General features: G+C 40.7%; 2 protein-coding genes across 5 annotated transcripts in view; one reads left to right on the forward strand and one right to left on the reverse strand.

Moving 5' to 3' along the window:
* LOC121639462 (interferon-induced very large GTPase 1-like) overlaps positions 1–13,916 on the reverse strand; it is a 49,570-nt gene extending 35,654 nt beyond the window's left edge. For 2 of the 3 annotated variants that reach the window (XM_041984699.1, XM_041984697.1), the window contains exons 1-3: positions 13,666–13,916; positions 12,625–12,697; positions 4,603–5,160 (exon numbers count right to left, since the gene is read on the reverse strand). In XM_041984699.1, coding sequence (XP_041840633.1) covers positions 4,603–5,143 — 541 coding nt within the window. In that variant the 5' untranslated portion in view covers positions 5,144–5,160; positions 12,625–12,697; positions 13,666–13,916. The remainder of the gene's footprint in view (positions 1–4,602; positions 5,161–12,624; positions 12,698–13,665) is intronic. The other variant, XM_041984698.1, reaches the window with a different exon arrangement.
* A 113-nt stretch (positions 13,917–14,029) lies between these two features.
* Positions 14,030–17,535, forward strand: LOC121639473 (GTPase IMAP family member 7-like). Of its 2 annotated transcripts, none has more exons than XM_041984713.1 (4): positions 14,030–14,212; positions 14,484–14,540; positions 15,242–15,355; positions 16,288–17,535. In XM_041984713.1, exons 1-4 carry the CDS (start codon positions 14,191–14,193, stop codon positions 17,049–17,051), a joined length of 957 nt encoding a protein of 318 aa, XP_041840647.1. In that variant the 5' UTR covers positions 14,030–14,190; the 3' UTR covers positions 17,052–17,535. The 2 variants fall into 2 exon arrangements, with proteins under 2 accessions (XP_041840647.1, XP_041840648.1); XM_041984714.1 differs by having other exon boundaries at positions 14,031–14,212; positions 14,499–14,540.
* Positions 17,536–22,640: the final 5,105 nt, after the last annotated feature.

Genomic DNA, 22,640 nt, shown 5'->3' on the forward strand with positions numbered 1-22,640 from the left:
GAAATAGGTGTGTGCATGTGTTTCTGTGTGTGGTTGGGGTCCTCTCATTCCCCGTTAGGGGTGTGGGAGGGTGGAAACTTTCTGGGGTTGGTGACAGCTCACTGGCTGTGGTCCCTGAATGGCCCGGTCGTGGGGGGCGGCCTCTCCTTGTCTGTCTTGCCCTGGGGGGCCTCCTGGGGAGCGGGGGTGCCTAATGCCACTAGAGGCTCATCATCCAGAGGGAAGTTTGCTTCCTTGGGGCTCGCTGTCCTCTGGTCCGCCTGGGGTGTCCCCCACGGGGCATGGTGGGTGGGTTGTGTGTGGCGTGACTGTGTGGTGGTGAGTGCTTGTGGGTGCGGCGCGGGGCAGGGTATGAGTGTGGGGTTATATGGGGTGCAGATTGGAGTAGGTGGGGAGTGGGGGGAGGGGGCCGATAGCATCCTGGTTCCCGGGGCGTGCGGCTGGGACATTGGAGTGTGTGCTGGCCTACGCCGGGTGGCTGTCTGGGGGGGGCCTGGTCCTCCTAGGCATGTTGCGGGCCCTCTGCCTTTGGGGGGTGGGGCGGCCGCCTCTGGGCTCCTGGGGCCCTGGGCCCTTCGCTTGGGCTGCCCTGGGTGGCCGGTCCCTGGTGGGGCCGGCGGCTGCTGATCTTGGCCCACTGGGACCTGTGCTAGGGCTCTCCTCTGCCGCCCTTCGGGTGGGGCAGAAGTCGTCTTTGTGGTGGGGTGGTTTGGGTTGGTGCTCCGGGTCTGCTGCTGGGGGCCAGGGCCTCTGGCCCTGGTCTGCCTCTGGCCTCCGTGGAGGCGTGGTCGCATTTGCATGATCTCACTCACCACTCTTCATCACTGATCACTCTTTGTTTCTCATGCTCTGCATGCTGACACAGTCACTGAGTTGTCCAATTTATTTATTATTATTATTATTATTTATTTATTTTTTTTTTTTTTTTTCTGTGAGTTAGTATCTGGTCGCTGTTATGTCTTTTTGATTTGGTTATTATTTTAAAACTCTTAATGACTAGCAGCCCTGTTTTTTCTGTGTGTGTGTTTCTGCTTTTGTAAAAGTTGTAGGAAATTTTCTGGTGTGTTCATGTACAGGTGTAACAGTTTGTTGTCTGGTGATGGTGTGGATTGAAGGGTCGTTGCCTTCTATCTGTGATCTTTTTGTCTCCTTTCTTCTTTCCCTTTTGCTCTTTTTGCTATTTTCCATCTTTTTCTGTCCGCTCAGGTCAGGTCCAGCAAGATTACATAGATTCCGTGATTCAAAGTAAATAAATAAATTAATCACATTATCAAGAGGAGCCTTACCCATAGGCCTCCCCTTGGCAGAGCAAATTTGTTCAGCACGATACAGCAACCAGATTATCATTTTGCTTGCTATGATGCTGGACAGGACAAGTTAAAAAAAAAAAAAGAAAAAAACACTGTATAACTAAAAACACGACTATGATGTTTAACCAGGTCTTCTCTTCAACACCTGCCCTGTCAGGCGGTTCAGCCAATGAACTTGTCACTAGTTTTAATGCTAAAAGTTAAATATTATGGATGTCATTGCTCCTATTAAGGTGAAAGTTGTCTCTGGAAAGAAAAAGTCTCCATGGAGAAATTCCACACTGGTAAAGCATGGAAAAAGAGTGTCAGAAAGCCGAGTGCAGATGGAGAAAAACAAATCTACAGGTTCATTATGGCATGTATAAAGAGAAACTTCACTCTTATAATCTACAACTGAAGAATGCAAGTCCTATTTCTCTGACATTATTAGCAAAAACTATCATAATGCCCGGGTCTTATTCGCCATTGTCGACAGGTTAACAAACCCTCCTGTGTCAATAGCACCTAAGCTTTATTCCACCAAGGCCTGCAATGAGTTTGCCAAATTTTTCACTGAAAAAATCCAAAATATCAGGCAAGTAGTTGGCTTATCAACAGCAGGTTCAACAGACATACTGTGTCCATTAAAAACCAGTTTAAGCACCATGACAGTTTAATCCCATTAACAGCAAAGATCTGGGCAACATCTTATGTCAGCTGAACTTTTCCTCTTGCTGCTTGGACATCCTGCCCACAGGTTTCTTCAAAAAGGTCTCAAAGACTCTGGAGCCAGATCTGTTGCAGATTCTGAACTTGTCTTTAATTTCTGGCATCTTCCTAGAACTTTTAAAAACAGCTGTAATCAAACCCTTGCTAAAAAGGGACAACCTAGATAAGACACAAATGAGCAACTATAGGCCGATCTCAAATCTTCCTTTTCTAAGTAAGATAATTGAAAAAGCCGTTTTTCATCAGCTAAACTACTTTTTAACACAAAACAACTGCTATGATGTCTTCCAGGCAGGTTTTAGACAGCACCACAGCATTTGATTTGATACATCAACATTTGATGCAGTCGACCACAATATATTGCTTAAACAACTGGAGAACTGGGTGGGCCTCTCTGGTACTGCACTACATTGCTTTAAATCCTATTTAGAGAATAGAAAGTACTTGGTGTCAGTAGGTAATTTTACATCTGAGCAGACAAGAATTACATGTGGAGTTTCCCAAGGTTCCATCCTGGGGCCTCTTCTGTTTAACATCTACATGCTCCCACTGGCACAGGTCATGAGGAAAAACAAAATTACCAGTCACATGTCACCAGGAGACCGAGGTCCCATAGAGGCTCTTGGTAAATGCATTGAGGAGATTAATGACTGGATGTGTCTGAACTTTGAAAAACACATGAAGGGAATTACAAAATCAGCCTACTATCACCTTAAGAATATATCAAGGGTAAAAGATCTGATGTCTCAGCAGGACCTGGAAAAACTAGCCCATGCTTTCATCTTTAGTAGGCTTGATTATTGTAACAGTATTTTTACAGGTCTACCTAAAAAATCAATTAGACACCTGCAGCTTATTCAGAACTCAGCTGCTCGAGTCCTTATTAAGACCAAGAGAGTGGACCTGCTGTAATGATTTATGTAAGGCACTTTGAATTGTCTTGTACAGGAAATGTGCTATACAAATAAATTTGCCTTTGCCTTTGAATCTGCTTCAGAAATGGCTCCTCTCTTTCAGAGGTCTTATAGACATGGATTTCTTAAGACACTTTGTCTGTACGCAAAAGAGAGAAAAAGAGATGATGCTGGAAAATTAAGTTTGCTGTGATGTGAAGAACATCACTACAGATACTAAAGTTTGGGCCTGCATTCAAGATGCATGACTGATTTACTTTTTGGACTGATTAACTCCGTTTTGTTCATTCCTTTTTCAGCTGATACTTATCTTTTCTTTAGTTATGTTTGCATCTTTTGGACTTTTAAAATTAACCCTAGATTTTGAATTTTTAATTTGGATAACTGGTTAACGCAGGCTGACCAAAGCTTCAGAACCAGTTCTACAGAGTTTTTTTTTGGGACTGATTCAACGCTGGACTTTTCTCTCCTGCCTACCACTGCAAACAATTCACTGGCCAACATCGATACCACCAGCCGAGCCATGGTACCAGACCGTACCAGCAGAAAGAGCCTTCAGACCCAAGCCTACGAACCATCATGTGGGACAAACCTCATTCCTCCCTGGAAGCTGTGAGTCGGAGCTACCAGCTACTCAGGCTTCCCCTGGAGCTGAGAGTCACCACAACGGTCATGAGTCGCCATAAGATTAGTATAAAGCTATCTGTGTGGTGGTGCCCAAGGTATAATTAATATTTTGACTAACAATTCATAATTTTATGAAATTATTAAAATTTATAATTTTCTTAAACATTTTTAATGTTTAATGACGCTAAATCGCTACATTGCTGATGTCCATGGGTGACCAGACTTCAGGCAGTCATTGCCTGCAAACAATTTTCAACAAAGTACAAACACTATTTACAGTAATGTTGATTGTTTTGAGCCCCTACAATGAGGAGATTTCACATAAAAAAAATGTTGCAATTCCTAAATGCCCCATAGCAAATTTTTGTTCAACCCCTTGAATTTTTATTTAATCTTAATTGGTTTATTTCAAACCCAATGTGGAGGCATGCAGAGCCCACACCATGAAAATTGTGTTATTGTCCACATATTTATGGGTCCAACTGTGTGTTAAAGAAAACTGAGTCCTTTGTGATTCTTTGTTTTAGGTGAGTTGTGAAAATCCAAACCTTCAATAGTTATTCAGATCAATTACAAAATTTTAATTGTGCAAATTAAAATTATGACAAACTACAAACAAGTTAATATCTTTTTGCTGCCATACAAAGCTCTTGTCATTATCTTTAGACACAGCTGCTGCTTCTGTTGTCTGTCTTGTCCCTGAAGATCAGAGTGTAGTAAGTGTGCGTTGGCTAAATTAATTTAAAATCTGTACATGTCAAACATTTGTACATTTTTTGTGCCTTAAAGCAACTTTTAAGTTGTGTAACAACCCTAGTGTAATCATTTATTGCTTTGATTTCACTACTTTCTAAGGTTTACCCAGGTAAAGGTCAATTTATCCTTAATATTTGTTGGGCTGGCAGAGCAACACAGTAAACAGAAGCTTCCCATTAGTGATTTTACAAATACAGCATTATCTGTCAGAAAGTGTCTTTATATTTAGAAAACTGAAATCTCTCATCTCTTCAACTGTTAAGAAAAATGCTGGACATGTGACTTACTTTCTACGAGGTGCCCCGACTTCAGCAGCAGCTGCCTGACTTGTTCATGTCCTCCATCTTTATTGTTGAACAGGTGAATTCTTGTTGAAAATGTTTTGACCACATCTGGAAGTAAACTTGAGTCACTTTGGAAAATATAATCTTCCAATGATGTCTTCAAATTATCTCCCCCCGTGAAGAGCAGAAAACAGTTTTCCAGTCTCTGAGGACCAATGACTCTGATCACTGTAAATACAGTCTTCTGGTCCTCTGCAGTGAACCTGCTACTAGTGCTGATCACCAGCAGGAACAGAGGTCTGGAGTCCTGCAGTTCAAGCTGACAGAAAGTTTTTATCTGCTTCTCTGATGCTAAGATCTCTGGAGTGTCAATCACTAAAACGTCTGTCTCAAAAATTCTTCCTCTTTCTACACGGATGTCTTTGGTCACCGGTGTGAAGGCCACTTCGGACTCAAATGCTGCTCGTCCCAAAATGGTGTTTGCCGAAGCACTTTTCCCAACTCCGGCTTTTCCCAGAAGGACGATGGAAAGATGATTATCCATTATTGAAAATCAGAAACCTGGTGGAGACAACAGAATAAGCAAAGGTGCTTTAGTAATTTATAATATATATATATATATATATATCACCATTCTTTGGTTTATAATCATTTAAAAAATGTTTTATTTGCAAGATTATTTTTTTTTTATATAAATATAATTTTTATTGATTTTATACACACTCAAACAAACAAACCAACAAGCACAGGAATAGCCAGCATATACAACACAAAGAGAAAGAGAATTAATCACACTCATATATTGCATCTAGTTATATGACAAATTATTAGAAAACCTTAGGTGCGGACATCCTTTTTGCAGCAGGTCAACAAGGTCATCAGGTAAGTATTCGAGAAAAGGTTGCCAGATAGTGTAGAACAGGTTGGTATTGCCCTTCAATGTAGCACTAAGCCGCTCTAGAGGGAAGACCTTAAATATTTCTCTATACCACTGCATAATAGATGGAGGTTTACTCTCAATCCACTGGTGGAGAACACAGCGCCTTGCTAGAAGTAAGAGTTTACCCAATAGAATCCGGTGCCCAGCAGGTAGGAAGGTCTGACCAAGAGGTAAGTTCAAAAGAAACAGGGCTGGTTCGGGTTTTCTTTTTTTGCAAAAAATTGAGCTAAGCACTTGAGACAAATTCCTCCAATATCTAAATATCAGAGGGCATTCCCAAATACAGTGATAATATGTTCCTACCTCCTTCTTACATTTCCCACAGAGGGGGGAGATCTGGGGGTTAATCCTATTAAGAAATTGGGGAGTACGCTGTAATCTGTGCAGTATCTTGTATTGGCTCTCCCTAAGTCTATTACATGTAAATACCTTCTTAGCCGATCTAAACGCATCTGACCACAGTTCAGTGTCAATCTCAGCTCCCACATCCCTTTCCCATGACTCCCTGCATCTGTCAGTTCCTGCACGGTTGAGGGAATGCAATTTGTCATAGAAAAGTGAAATAAATTTTCTATTACCGATATTAGATGAGTTGAAGTTGAGGAGGAAGCTGTCAATTGGGCTTTCAAAAGGCTGGCCTGTTAAAGGTAAAGCATTGGACTCTACAAAGTGTCTAATCTGAAGGTACCCAAAGAAATGGTTATTTGGTAGCTGATATTTATCTTGGAGTTGTGTGAATGACATAAGGTTTTCATTTACAAATAGGTCACCAATAAATCTTAGTCCTTATGAAAACCAATCGTCAAAAATGCTAATTCCCACACCAGGCGGGAAGGCCTGATTCCGAATTAAAGGTTGTAATATTGACGAAGAGTCTCTCTGGCCAGCATATTTTGCAATGTCGCGCCAAATCCTCAGTGTGTTTGTCATAATGGGATTATTTTTACTCTCCGCCCTCTGTCTGCTCTTGTGAGTTGAAATGAGGCTAATAAGGGAGAAAGGGGCACAGCACCAACCATCCACCGGCACTTCACCTTTATAAAGAAAGTGTTTAAGCCATCCTGATACTATACGGGCATGTGAAGCCCAACTGTAGTACAGAAGGTTAGGAAGGGCCTGACCCCCTCTATCGACAGGCATCTGCAGGGTCCTCATCTTTAACCTGGGTCTTTTTCAATGCCATATAAAATGTGAGAAAGATCTTTCAATGCCTCGAATAGCCCTTCTAGGTAATCTAAGTGGTAGCATTTGTAGAGGGTATAAAATCCTAGGAAGTAGATTCATTTTAATCAAACTGATTCTACCCAACCATGACAGAGGAAGGTCAAACCACCTGTCAAGGTCTTGTTTAATGACCGTTACAGTCGGCGTAAAGTTTAACTTATACAGCTCTTTAACATTCGCTGAGATCCTAACGCCTAAGTAGACGAAGCCAGTAGTTGACCACTTAAACGGGAAGTCGATAAGAGTAGTCTGGTCTCCAAAATCGCCCAGCAGCAGGGCCTCCGACTTATCATAGTTAATTTTATACCCCGAGATTTGACCAAATTGACGTATGATTGATACCAAAGTTGGTATAGAGACCTCTGGTCTGGTAATAAACAGCAATATATCATCCGCGTACATCGGAATTCTGTGTTCAGTGTCTCCCAATGTGATACCGGAAAGACCAATATGAGTTCTGATGGTCTCCGCAAGTGGTTCAAGAGCGAGTACAAATAATAACAGTGATAGGGGACAGCCCTGGCGCGTACCTCTACCCAAGGGGAAAACATCGGACACCAAGCCGTTCACCATAACCCTGGCAGCCGGGGATCCGTATAGAAGCCTAACCCACTCGATGAAATCCGTGCCCAATCCAAATCTATCAAGGACATCAAAAAGATAACTCCATTCCACACGGTCGAACGCTTTTTCAGCATCCAGTGAGATAGCCAAGACGCATTTCTTTGTGCTATGTGAGAATTGTATCAAGTTTAGGAGTCTACAGACGTTAGAAAAAGAGAATCTATTTTTAACGAATTCAGTTTGGTCCGGCCCGACTAGGGCAGGTAACACAACCTCCAATCTCCTGGCCAGGAGTTTTGATAGTATTTTACAGTCCACACCGAGCAAACTTATTGGTCAGTAGGAACCACAACAATCCGAGGGCTTGCCTTTTTTCAAAATCATGGAAATATGGGCCAGATTCAGGGTTGGTGGCAGTGTGCCCCTCTCGAAGGACTCAGTAAACATATTAGTCAAGGGTCCAGCCACCAGGCTCACCATCTTTTTATAGAATTCAGGCCCAAACCCATCAGGGCCCAGGGCTTTCCCACTCTGCAATAACTTGATGGTCTCCGTAACCTTCTGCGTCGTGATTGGTCTACATAAGTCGTTCCTACCGTCCTCCGATAGAGTAGGAAGGCATATACCCTCAAGAAAACTATTTCTCTGCTCTAAAGTATCATGACATTCTGAAGAGTATAAATTCTGATAAAAGTCCTTAAAGATTTTGTATATAATTTTGGTTTCAAAGTGCTCCGTACCAGCACCATCCCTAAGCGATGGTATCACATGAGGTCATGTCTGGCCCCTAGCAAGCCGAGAGAGGAGTCTTCCGGGTTTGTTACCCAGCTCAAATAGTCTATGCTTCGCAAAGAATAATGCCGACTCCGCCTTATGTGTCAACAGCTGATTTAATGCAGAACGGGCTGCTTCCAGCTCCTTAAATACGGACATTGAGGAGGTGGTCTTAAAATCTCTATCCAGGGTTGCAATTTGATGTTCTAGTTCCAATTGTTTTGCTAGTGTATTTTTCCTCTTTGCAGCCGTATAGGAAATTATAGCTCAGCCTCAGGAAGGCCTTGCCTGTTTCCCATAAAGTAGACGCGGAGACCTCAGGTGAGCCATTCGTAGAAATAAAAAGTTCCCATTGAGATTCTAAATACGTTAAAAATGCGGGATCACTAAGAAGAGAGGGATTTAATCGCCAGTGTCTAGATAAGGGGTTATAATAAGGCGGTGAAAGTTCAGCAAAGACCAATGAGTGATCTGAGAGAGCACAAGGTTTAATAGTACAGCCTATAATCCTATCTAAAACTAGTCTTGAAACGAATATGTAATCAATTCTGGAGAAAGAGCGATGAGGGTGAGAAAAGAAGGTGAAATCTTTGTCCCGTGGGTTAATCACTCACCAAGCATCAAATAAATCCAAATCTGAACAAAATTTCTCTGTGGCCCGAGCCATTTTTGTGGGGGGCGGTGTTTTAGGTGGGCTGTGATCCATTTCCGGGGACAACACACAATTAAAGTCCCCTCCAAGTATAACGTAGGGAGGGCACACTGAAGAGATATCCGGCAGTAGTTCAGAGTAGAATGACCTATCAAATGTACTAGGGGCATAAGCGCTTCCCAAAAGGATCCGCTCCCCGTATAAACACCCCGTGACAACAACATACCTCCCCTGGGAGTCCTGTATGACTCTGTCAGGTGTAAATTGAAGATGTTTATGGATGAGTATTGCAACTCCTCTGCTCTTTAAATTAAATGAAGAAAAATAAATTTGACCAACCCAATCACGTTTCAGTTTCACATGTTCAGAATCAGTAAGATGGGTTTCTTGTAGCAGAGCTATCTGTATTTTATCCTTCTTTAGCATTGAGAGTATTTTCCGCCGCTTCACCACATGATTAATACCCTTTACATTAAGCGTAACAAAGTTTAGGTTACTCATATAGTAGAACACTCAACAGGTGACAAGTGAAAATAATCCACCTAAGGTACATTGTGTGATTCACATTTGACTGGCTTATATACTAAGCTGGGTGAACATACCCATCTCTAATAGATGAATGAACAATAAAACACCAAAAGAAATCAACCAAGCAAAAACAGAAACAGAAACAAAACATAACCCAATGGGTGAAATAGGGGCACATCCTGCCGAGAGGAGGCAACGCTTCAGGAAAACAAAAGAGTTTCCACACCCTCCCCCACCCCCACAACGTTTGATTAACACAACATTATTATTTACCGATCAATCAGATCAACGTAGAGCCTCCACATATATAGAACATTCAGAAATAACCAGTCCCTCGTAGTGTAACAGGAACAGTACATAATCGGGGCCACTTAAGAGTTTAAATAAACTACATCAGATTTACCTACTAGTAAACAAAAGGTGGCTTCAGTATATGCGCAGCGGGGCTCCCTCAACCCCTTACGTACCACACAGAAGAGAATCAAAGAGTAGAGTCCTCCTTTGGCTTTATTCCAGTGTATTAAGAAAAGCCTCCACATCCCCCTGTGTGTTAAACTTGTACTCCGCATCGTTATGGTGCACGATGAGCGTGGCCGGGAAGCGCATGTTAAAACGGATACCCTTATCGATGAGGATTCGGCACACATTATTAAAGGCATGGCGTCTCTCCCGGACCCCCATAGACAGGTCTTGAGAGATGGAGAACGGTTTACCTTCATATTCTAGGTTCGGCTTCACCCTCATTGCGGTCATTATCCTAATTTGTCTCTTGAGTTGTGTAGTTTGATAATAACCGGTCGAGGGCATGATCCCCGTGGGCCCAAGCTGCGATGTGCTCTGTCGATCTTGATGCGGCTTTTAATGCGGGGAGTCGACTCCAGACCGAGTATATTCGGAAGCCAGGATTCAAAGAACTGTACGGGATGCCTCCCCTCTGTGCCCTCCTCCAGATTGAGAATGCGGATGTTTTCCCGTCTACTCCGGTTTTCCATGTCGTCCACGCTGTCGTTTATCGCCTTAACTTTCCCCTCTGCTTCGGCTAGTCTCGCTTCCAGACCTGCTACCGTGTCCTCCATGTCCGATACTCGCTGCTCCGTCTCTGCGATACGCCTGGACTGGCCCTCTAAAGCTGAGGAGATCCTCTCCAAGGTCTCTGAAATCTTAGAGAGCTTTTCGTCTATAACGTTGCTGAGACTCTGGGTTACCTCATGTATCAGAGCTGCAGTATCCATAACAGGGGGAGATACATCGCTCGTCGGTGGGGATTCGTTAGCAGAGCTAGCATTAGCAGCTGGCACGGTTGACAATTTCCGTGACTGAGGTTTCGTCTGTTTCGACATCGTTAAACACCATCAGAGTTCACCTGTTTATTACCACTGGTTCCAATAGTTCACCGGGTTTCAAGAGGGAGTCCTCAAATTGTAGATTGACCAGGTAGTATCGTGTGGGAGCGGGAGCTCAGTGAAAACACGTCCTCAACCAGCCATAGTCACCGGAAGTCCCCCCAAGATTATTTTAAAATATCAAAATATTAGGGCTGTCAAAAGATTTTAAAATGTATTCAGATTAATCACAGCTTACAATTAATCATGATTAATCCCCATTGGTGACTATGCCAGAAATATGCCCGTTTTTATTGTATTGTGTCAACATAAAGAGCAAGCTAATGCTTACTTGGGGTTTTCTTTGATTTTTTACATTAGATTATTACTTTGTTGTGGTTGTAATAATCAGTTTAGTATTTTATAAAATCAAGACCTTAAAAATATATATCTCATTTGTGCCAAACTTTTCCTGATCAGTTCCCCTGCCTGCCCCCCATCAAAACTTTCCTAGTATAAAGCCATGTATCTTCATAGATGTGTGCTTGGCTGTCTTAGATTTTACAGCTTTGTCACTACTAAACCTCAATAATACTTAAACCTTATATGAAATGAATAATGAATAATAGATAGCTTTTTATAAAATTCTTATAAAATCTCCAAAGTGGAATAAGGAACAACCGATTAGATTCTGGGGGTGATCCGGATCACCGCCTGGATCAAGGCCACCACCAACTTTCCAATAACCCCTGGAACCGCCAGAAGGGGTCATTTTTACACCCTGCTGATGCAGCATAAAATTAATAAAGGTGGCGTTTACAGAAGCCTATTTTTCCCCCTCTTTTAAGGCAAAATAAGTAGCACTGACACCTAGCGTTTCAAATTAGAACTGCAGTTGAAAGAGAAAAATACGGACAGCGTTCTTCCTCCCACCCCCTTCCCCTCGGAGAGTTTCACGCAGGTTGCCGGTTTGTGAGAGGACGGTTCTTTTATACAGTCTATGGAGGACGGAGAACATAGCACCAAAAAACATCATGATGACGAGCGAAGATGATTCACACACACAGTAAGTTGCTATGCTTTGCAACGTTAGCGCTAATTTCACATGCTAATTTACGTTAGCATAAAATAGAGTGTAAACAAATGCTACATTAATCAACAAATGCAACACAGCGGTAGTTTTCCCTTAGTCTCACTTAATAAATTAATTTGATAGTAATTTCATATGTTTATGAAGACAAACACTATTCACTTGGCCAAAACATCATTATATTTGTTGTTGTAAACTAACAGGCCATCAATTTACTCCACTAATACATCCATACAGTCACACAAATTCATTTAATGAGGGCCTGAGAAATAAATTAGACTAAAATCTTAATAAACTTTTCGGTTAATTCAAGCAAAATTCCGGTGCTTTCTTGTTGAGGAGAAACTTTGCCCACTCTACATGCGTCTTGAAATTAATTTGGTCTCTCAGACTTCTCCACCTTTCAAAATATTCTCCAATATTGATCCTCGTTTTATTCCGTTTTTGGTCGCTTGCTTTTTTAGGAGGAAGCCGAGGCTTTTTAGGTTTTTCTGAAACTATTACTGGTCCGCTTCTTTTATTAGCTTCCATACCTGCAGGCTGCTTCTCTTTTTGCCGACATAAAATACCAAATGCTGGCTGTTGTTTGGCAACCTTGGGGAGTCGCATATGATTGGTTAAGGAACCAGGAAGTAGGAAAGAGCAACACACTGTACCGAAATTATTCCATCACATAACTCTTATTTTGAAAAAAGAAAAACATGACAAAAACATTGTTAATGTAGAAAGACAGATTGTTTATATAAGCTTCCTTTTATCCCTCGCAACAAATGAGAACATTTTAAATAATTTTTACAGAAAAATCTTAATTATTCAGCCTTTAATCTTTTTTGTCATTCGGAAGTATACAAAGCTTCAATAAACAAATTATTAATTGGCATGTCAGTTTATTTTGGGATTGTATTTCAAATAAAAAATGTCAAATACTTACTAGTTATAACATTCACTTATCAGCGAACCATCTATATTGACTGTGTCTGTCCCTTCATAAGCAGCAAAGTGTCCTGCAAGTAGATCAGAAATATTGTTATGAGAGAAACTATAACTTCACCATTCTGTGTTTTCTATTGGTCTAACACTGTTGAAAATATAAATTGGAAATTATCATGGTTCTTGCCAATAAATACTTATTGGTTAACACCATAAAATAAACATAATGTAAAATCATTCACAACTGTTACTCTGCAAAAACATTCTTAAATAAAAACTGGAACTGCACATTTACAAAAAGCTTTTGGACTGTTATGAACTTTTTGTATAGAAAAGCCATAAATGTCTTCTTAAAAGAAAACATGCATGTGCTATTTGGTAGAGTGAAAAGTTACCTTAAAAACACTGATAGGTTGTACATTGTTAATTTCGTGTTTCTGTGTTCCTGATCTTTTGTTTTGTGTATGAACCTGAAATTATATTTAAAAATGTGGTGAAACGATCAAGAATTTGATCAACTGGGCGGTACGCAATAATGGTGGTGTATAACAAATACATACTCCTGCCTTCTTCTCAAACAGGAAAATTAAATGTAATCATGTAGACTGTGTATATGCTGAAACATGTTTGAAATAAACCAACCTAGCCAACATAATTAACTCTCATCTTTCCTTTTATAAGGAGTATTTCTGTTGTGCTGTGTGAAGCACAATAGAAATACTCATTCCTCATCAAGTTCTTTACAGCCTGTTAAGGAGCCATTCGTTTAATTCAGGTGTGTTAAAATAAGTTTACTTTTAAGCAGTGTTTTTTACACATACGACGAATTCGAAACCACGATTCGGAAGCTAACTTCAGGAACGTGGTTCTCCGAAGGTAAGCGTAATCTAAAGCGAATGTTCGTGGAACGTTCCTTGACGGTTAAATGCAACCTTCAGATCTGTTAGATGGGCTGTCTCTCGCCTGTTAATTGCTCGGATTAAGAGGTATAGAAATGGATGGATGTATGGATAGAAAAAAAAATCGGGGGGAAAAAACTTACTGTACTCTGCCGCAAGTCATGACCTCAAGACTCCATTCTTTGTAATTTGGATCTGGCCCGAACATCCACCATCCTCACGCAGCAGCTACTTGACCTCTATCTGTAGAAGTTTATTTATTTCTCAGCACATACTTGCTGTGATCCCGGCCATTTTACCCCGTTTCTCTAATTTTCTTTCGATTTCGCTCAGCTCCGATCGGTAAAGATGACGTCAGTTACAGTGGTTAAACCGGAAACTCTTTCACGCTTAAAGCACGAGATGTTTATCCAAACGGTGCATTACTAAGTAGTTTGTAATAATGGTGTTCGTAATTTATTTGTAACTGGTAATTTAAACAAAATTCAGTTTTAATTCTAACAACATCTTTCAGAATTTCACGATTAACGTGGGATTGCATTTACCAAACTTTACGTACAACAGGAAATTTAAAATACAAGCTATTATTTCGAAGGTGACCGGAATCCACTAAGAGTTGAACAGGGAGTGGTTGAGGAAATCAGTGGTGGTAGAAACAAGTTGGTATAATGGCTGCGAGAGGAGAAACTGGTAAGTTTGTGTATAAAATCCGAGTGAAGTTGTTATTTTTTAAATATCATAACTTGAGCACGTCGTTACTCTGATTCCATGCTCGACAAATTCATTAAAGGTGTTTAAATAAACAATAAACGTACAATTATTTTAACTCGTTTTTAATGTAACACGTTTTTAATTCCGTTTTACTTTCACTTTCACGCTTCAGAATTATGGCGCCATCTGCTGTTTAAATGGCTCTTTACTTAACTTCCGTTTGTCTCTAATTTTTGTGACTCTTTTCTATGTCCTCCTGTGGCAGCACCAAAGGGAAGAAGAAATAGCATGGATCCACCTCCAACAGGTCTGAACTCTGTTCTGTGTGTTAGTTTAATCCTGGTGTCCTGTTCGTGGCCACAACACTGATGTATCAGTCACAGTGTTTTTACCTAGTTTCTATTTTAACTACATGTTCATGCAGAGCTCCATCATGTAGCAACACTGAAACAGAAAGATGGATGGTATTAACGACAACAAGACATTATTCTTGAAATGAAAAAAGACAGGACAAGAAATTAGTTACGTTTTTTTAAATAAGTTGATGACAAACAGGACGTACAATAAAGTCCTTCACTGAAGAAATTCAGAAATCCCACATAAAAGGACAACAGAAAGGTAAAGTGAGGAAGTTTAGATCAGTAAGGATACAGTAGGAGGATGCAGCTCTTAGTATAAACTTTCATAGCCATCATAGGTGGTATTCTGCACAAAATGTTTCATTAATCCAACACTGATTGAGCAGTGCAGTCTGTAAGATTTTTTTTTCTGCAAGATGAAGAAAAATGCCACGAAGTTCCTTTAAAAGAAAATATAATGCTTTTCAGTAATATGACATAACAAAGTTTGTATGGGTTCTCAGTAACTAGACAGAGTGGTTTTCTCTCAATCTGAAGGTAGGGTAAGCAGCTCAATCCTGACTTCCTTTATGGGCTCAATATAAAGTCATAAAGATTTTACAGCTGCTTTTTTAAATCACTGACTCCTAAATTCAGTGTTTTCTTCCAGTTTCAGACCTGAGACTGGTTCTTGTTGGGAAGACTGGACAAGGAAAGAGTTCTACTGGAAACACAATATTGGGAAGAAATGCTTTCACAGCAGCAACAGCTGGCCATTCCTCAGGTAACACACACACACTTACACACGTTATTTGGAGCTTACCGCTTTTTTGTGTCTGTAGTTTCCATAGAGAGAAGGAACTGACCCTTCATCCAGACGCAGTCTTTCTGTAAATCCATCTTAATACTGGCGGAGGTTGCTGAAGCACTCGTCCTTGAAGTGCTTCGTGCAAAAAAAAAAAAGACTTTCCCCACTGATGTCGGTACATTTCCGTGAAAAATTAAATCCAACCAGGCACTTCAAAGAGGCTCTGATGCCGGGGGGCGATGTAAGAAATTGTGTGGATTGATACACACAACAACCGCACATTTTGACTTGTCCACTGATAATTTCGGCATAACTAAACATGGATTACAGAATTGCTTCGAAGGGGGGAAAAAAAGCAGATATATAAAAGATATATATAAGATATATAAACAGCATCAGGAGTGTATTTAAATTTTCTGCATTGATAAACACTAAAAGTGTGCAAAAACATGTTTTTAAGAGCTAGAAAAAGTGGATTTTAAATTATATATCCCCTTTAAGTGCTTCTAGACTGATAATGCTTCAGCTTTCCTAGTTAAGAGTTGGTTCTTTCTTAAAACCAGTTCAGTATTACGTACTGGCTCCAAACCAGACATAAAAGTGTCTGAATGGAAAAGAACATTGGAAGAAATCATGGAAAACACATATAACAAACTCTGTTATAGAGTAGATCACACACCATAATGTTGATTAGTCTACATTAGTCATGCAGCTCAGTTTAAGGAATGCACACAGTTAGACATTTTTCATGCATTGGCACATGATTTTATTCTGTGCTGATTATCTGCTGAGCAAACATTAACAGTAGAATAGAAGAGAATCTGAATGCTGGTTTCATCCTTCATCTGAACGTCATGTTTGTTCCTGTGTAGCTGTACATGTTGTAAACTCTCTATTTTCCTCTTTAGTGACCAGTGAATGCAGCAAACAGAGTGAAAAGATGTTCGACCAGACGGTTTCTGTCGTTGACACTCCCGGCCTCTTTGACACCTCCCAGTCTGATGATTCGGTTAAGAGAGAAATTTCCAAATGCATCAACATGTCGGCTCCGGGACCCCATGCTATTCTGCTGGTCATCAAGGTGGGACCTTTCTCAGATGAGGATAGAGAGGCGGTACAAAAGGTGGAAGAGATTTTTGGAGAGGATGCCTGGAAATACACCATCATCCTCTTCACCCATGGAGATAAAGTTGTTTCAGACTTTGAACGGATGTTGGAGAACACCGGACCTGAACTTCAAGATATCCTGAAGAAGGCTGGAAACAGACACCACCTCTTCAATAATCTCAAAGCCAACGATCGTCGACAAGTTCTCAGTCTTCTGGAGAAGGTGGAGAAGATGGTTGATGCCAATGGAGGAGCGTTCTACTCCAATGACACTTACAAGGAGGCAGCAACGATGCTGGAAGGGAGAGAGAGAGAGCTCAGAGAGTTTTATGAGCGGAAACTGGAGGAGAAAATAGAAGCTGTAAAGGCAGAGTATGAGGAGCAACTGAAACAAGCTCAACAGGAAAAAGTCCAGGTGGAGAAACGTATGCGGTCTGAGATAGAGGAGTTGAAGCGGTACTACCACGTCTTAGAGAGCGGAATTCGTCATGTCATAGAGCAGATGAACAAAGAAGATGATATTGAACTCCTGAAGAAGTTTGATGAAGTCCTGAAACTGAACTGAACAAAGATATGAAAAAGCCATTTGTCTTCCTCTTACTGAGACCATAAATCATGATGATATTATATGATTTAGGTCTTCCTTACATTATCATAAAGTTACTGCAATGTTGTTTTTAATTAAATGAATTCATCTTTGTGTTCAGTCCTTGTTTTGTCAGCTCTGGAGGAGCTGAGTCACTGAGGTAACAGGTAATGGTGGATGTGCTAATGCCAGGTGAGATGGTGGAAGGTAACGTGATTTAACAGCAGGGGTGTTGTTGTTTGGGCAGGTTTGCTACAGGAAGATAAAAATGGCATCACTAAACCTGTTTGCTATTTCCCAGTCCATACCTGTGTGTGATGAACTTTGTCTTATTCTTTTTTTATTGTTAGTTCGTTATTGTCGTGGTTTAGTTTGTTGATCTACCAGCCTGGGTTGGAATGACTTGTTAAAATTTTTTCTACATTTGTAAAACTTTTATCAGCCAATAAACAATATATATAGATCCAGCTTCTTTAGAGCTTCTGCACTTCTCACCAAACACCAGCTTTCTAGACAAATCCAAACTGACTTATTGATTTTTGCCTCATCAACGCAATGAGTTGATTCCAATATCTGAGTTTCAGTTTGTCTACCCATGTTTTGAAAATTTGCTCACCGGTTCTGTAGACTAGGCAAAGCAAATTTATTTGTGTAGCACGTTTAATATACAAGACAATTCAAAGTGTGTTACATAAAGACCAGTTTACCGGTTAGTCTTACTGTGGGTGACGTCATCTAGCAGAGTTTCATGTGTAACTGTCTATGTGTTGGGCTACGGTCACCGGTATGAGCAATGTGTGCGTGAATGACCAGTGAGTATAACTAGCCCACAACCTTTGTTATATTTGTGATGACTTACTGCGGGGTATTTTCTGTTAGTTATGGCAACAAAGTTCAGAGCTTGGGCACGTTAATTACTCGGTGCCTGCGGCTAATTAGCCTTCCGTGCCCACACCTCAGATTTAAATGTGTTCTGGTTCTGAGTTACGTATGTTTATCCATAGCCCGGGTTCAGTACAGTAGTGAGAGTGTTATTGCTGCCGCAAAATACGCTGTAACTAGCTCCAAGTAGTCTTTTATCGACTAACGTGCGAAGCTAACGTTAACGCATTACCGAAAGTAGCAAATGGAGACCTTCACAATAAGAGCGCTTTGCTATTTCCGTTACCAGAAGTGCTATTGCTGTTATTGATGGTAACTTGACCAGACTGAAAACTGAGTGTACTGAATGTTGTAGTGGGGGATTTAGTGTTTGTTTATTATATTGATCAAAGGGACATGTGTTTTCAAGCTATTGGTTTGTGTTTATTTCTGGTTATGTTATTTACCCTGACCTAAGTTATGTTTGTATTGTTTCTTATAGAAAAACCACACATCCACACACAATTGAGAAATAAAGCGGAGAAGGAAACTACATCGGCCTCTCAGTCTTTACTAGCCCATACTCTTAGCGGCCTTAAGAAGTGCTGTGGCCGGCACCCCTGTGTGAACTTGGTGATCAAACCCTGACTCAGCACCTCCCAGCCAGTCCATTGCTTTCTCCATAACAGGGAGTTTGTTCCAGACATGTGGAGCATAGAAGCTGAATGCAGCTTCTCCATGTCTGGTTCTGACTCTGGGAACTGATAAGAAACTGGATCCAGATGGCCTGAGGGTTCTGGTAGGTTCATACTGGGTCAACTGGCTAAACCATTCAGAGCTTTATAGACCAGCAGCAGAACTTTAAAGTCTATTCTCTGACAAACAGGCAGCCAGTGTAAAGACCTCAGAGCTGGACTGATGTGGTCCACTTTCTTGGTTTTAGTGAGAACTCGAGCAGCTGAGTTCTACAGGTTTTGGTGTTTGTAGTCTCAAAAAATGGAACACCTTTAGTCTTAAAAGACAAAGTGCATTTCTGGCTATAGAGGTAAATATAGCAGCGTAAGTATTGCGGCGCTCCAACTTCAACCTAATACTTGAGGATTTATATCCAAAATGCGTCGCGCTAAACCAGTTCACATGTCACGATGCTTTATTGCTTCACATCCATGTCACAATCTCATGAAACAGCCACTTACTTTGTTTGATGATGTTCCAGATGTGCAAGGATATAAAACAGTGCATTTAGATGATGTTAATGGTATATACAATGACTGTGACAATGATAATAATGATGACAGTTAATAGAAAATTTCTCCCCAAGCTCACCCTGCCTCCATGCTTCAGGCCCCAAACCAGACACAGGTGAGCATAAGATAACACACCCACAGTGCCACCCACAATCACCGGTGATGTCACCACGCTGTGCGCACACACATTACATGGGAAAATAAATAACCCGACATATGGCTCCTAAAGTAAGAGTGAAAGGGAGAAACCAGCTAGTATACACACCAACTTGGCCCCCTCTTTTTTAAATGTAGCCCAGTAATCCATGACTTGGAATACGCCAAGATCCACCACTCGATGCAGTCTTTTTGTTGTGTTTTGGTTTTTTTTTTATTATTATTATTTATTTAGTTTTTTGTTGTTTTTGTTTTTTGGGGCATTGGTTGGTAAAGTTGTTGACATTTAGTTTTATCATTACAAAAAAAATAAATAAATAAATAAATTCTTCCTCTGCTCAGGTTGTAATTAGGAGGGAGATTGGTTGAGTCCTTTAACTAAACCAGTTAAATATATTTATACTCCAGAAATTTTCTTTATTGCTGTCTGTCACAGCTAACATAACACAACATTATAGCCTCAGTATCTTCATCCAATTTATGTTATTTATTAGAGACTAAAGTTGTTTGGAGGAAGCCTCAGTTACCCTCCTCAGTCCTGTTCCACGCTGACATGCAAATAACTTCATCTGTTTGTTGGTCTGTTAATCAGTGTTTTAAAACTGTGCAGTTTTTCTTAGGCCCTGTAACATTACCGTACCGTCACTTGCCACTTTCGGTGTGGTGTTGTGGCGTCTTTATCAGCCTCTTCAGTGTCACATAAATTCGGTTCCGGATTCATACGAAGATTTGTACTCCTCTAGAAGCAGCCCAAAAGCAAAAATAGTCAGTTTTTTATATTATTCCACATGATTACATTTTACTGTCTATATTGATAATATTATACATAGTACTCACTGGCAGGATTTATCCTGTATCTGTTTATATAGATATTATATAAATATTGTAATGAATTTGTGATTTTTTTATTGTGATTGCTATGTTTATCTTATCCTTTCTTATTTGGTATGGAGCAACTGTGTGCACACAATAAAGTATTCTGATTAATAAAGATTGATAAAGTATTCTGATGATGATGAGAAAATATGGAAGCAAAACTATGAGGCAAAATGAGAATTACTGATCTTCTGAGCAACAACTGGAGAAGTCATCTCATACCTCAGTCAGAGGCTAAATGAGATGTTTCACTCCAGACAACATCTCACGTCATGTTGCTTCTTTGCATCTTGGTGTTGGGAACTACTGTGAACAGCAGGGGGCGCAGTTTTATCTTTTCTTTGTAAGTCAAATTTATTACTTAGACAACAGGAAGTAACATGAGCTAAAGGAAACTACATATAAAAACACTTTGCTTTATCTGTTTTAAATATTTCCTTTCCAGTTGTTTTTACTGCTTTGTAGATTATATCCACAGATAATCTTTGCTTGCTTGTTTATTTCTATAATTATTAACTGAATTTTCATAATTAGAGCGTCACACTGCAGAGATGATGACTCGCTGCTGATTAGAGGCTGTTATTGTCACAGGAAGAGAAAAAGCTGTCAGAATAACATGAAAAATGTTTTGTTTAGTTAAAACTGATGAAGACAAATCTCAAACATATCGTTTCATTACAGCATGGCCAAGACAGATGTTTATGTCCATTTATATTTTTACGTTTGTTTGTACTAAATAGGATTGGGAGGGGTGTATGTATGTTGTCTGTGTGTGAGAGAGAGAGACTATGATAATGTGTGTGTTTTTACTTAAAAACAAACTATCGTTAGGTAATATATGTGGGTGAAGACTTGCGTTTTTAATACACAAAAATGTTTTTATTATTTAAAGCACTCTGTGGTACTTTCTGTATAAAAAGTGCTTTGTAGATTTTTTTTTATTTAATTTAATTAAATATGAATGTCTTCACAACCCCACCTTAAACTGATTTTTTTTTATAGCACAACACAGAAAACATAAAAAGGAAAAATGAAACATCCTAATTCAACATAAAAATATGACCACATCTTAAAATTAATCAAATCTGCACATCCCATGAAGGTTGGGGCCACGTTCACCAGGTTCACCGCTGTGTGGCATCCTCTCCTCTAACAACAGTGTAAATAGATTAGATTAGATTAGACTTTATTCTCTCACAGTGGAGAAATTCACTTGTTACAGCAGCTCTTGTTATAGAATAAAGTGCAGAAAGACAGAATAAGGTGAACATGCATCACAGCAAGAAGGTGCAATATAAATTATTTACAAGAAAGAGTCTAAGAAGAGTCTAAGAAAAGCAAAAATATGTACCATTATAAATATAAAAGATATATATATATATATATATATAAAATATACCAACAACCTCACAGACTATATACATATTTACATGGTGATGGTGGGATATGAAGAATATGATGACATTGATAATGGGGGGGTATTGCACAGTAAAATATAAATAAATACTACACAGTATTATGACTATACAGATAAGTTGTACAGTCTGACAGCAGTGGGAATGAAGGACCTGCGGTAGCGCTCCTTCCTACACTGAGGGTGTCTCAGTCTGCTGCTGAAGGAGCTGCTCAGCCCCCCCACAGTCTGGTGCAGCGGGTGAGAGGTGTTGTCCATGATGGATGTGAGCTTGGCCAACATCCTCCTCTCACCCACCTCCTCCACAGAGTCCAGCGGGCAGCCCAGGACAGAGCTGGCCCTCCTGACCAGCTTGTTCAGTCTCTTCCTGTCCCGGTCAGTGCTGCTCGCTCCCCAGCAGACAACGGCGTAGAGGACAGCAGAGGCTACCACAGAGTCATAAAATGTCCTTAACAGAGGCCTGCATACTCCAAAGGACCTCAGTCTCCTCAGGAGGTGGAGGCGACTCTGGCCCTTCTTGTACAGGGCGTCTGTGTGGTGTGACCAGTCCAGTTTACTGTTGAGGTGAACACCCAGGTACTTGAAACTGTCCACCCGGTCAATGTCCTTCCCCTGGATGTTCACCAGTGTGTGGGGCAGTGTCCTTCTCCGGAAGTCAATCACCATCTCCATGGTCTTACTGGTGTTTAAGCACAGGTGGTTGCGCTCACACCAGTCCACAAAGTCCATGATGACTGACCGGTACTCCAGCTCGTTCCCCTCAGACACACAGCCCACAATGGCTGAGTCGTCAGAGAACTTCTGGAGATGACAGCTGCTGGTGTTGTAGGTGAAGTCCGAGGTGTAGAGGGTGAAGAGGAACGGTGAGAGCACTGTTCCCTGAGGGGCCCCCGTGCTGCAGACTACCACCTCAGACACACAGTTCTGCAGACGCACGTACTGTGGCCGGTTGGTGAGGTAGTCGATGGTCCACGCAGCTAACTTTCCATCCCCTCCAGCTCCATCCAGCTTCCC

This window comes from Melanotaenia boesemani, chromosome 5 (assembly GCF_017639745.1).
Source record: "Melanotaenia boesemani isolate fMelBoe1 chromosome 5, fMelBoe1.pri, whole genome shotgun sequence".
Classification (NCBI taxonomy): domain Eukaryota; kingdom Metazoa; phylum Chordata; class Actinopteri; order Atheriniformes; family Melanotaeniidae; genus Melanotaenia; species Melanotaenia boesemani.

Excerpts from the sequence above, each read along its gene's own strand:
- LOC121639473 (XM_041984713.1), top strand. The coding sequence starts at position 14,191 with ATGGCTGCGAGAGGAGAAACTG. Across the intron at positions 14,213-14,483 it reads GGCTGCGAGAGGAGAAACTG|GTCCTCCTGTGGCAGCACCA; the intron begins GTAAGTTTGTGT and ends ACTCTTTTCTAT. Across the intron at positions 14,541-15,241 it reads CATGGATCCACCTCCAACAG|TTTCAGACCTGAGACTGGTT; the intron begins GTCTGAACTCTG and ends GTTTTCTTCCAG.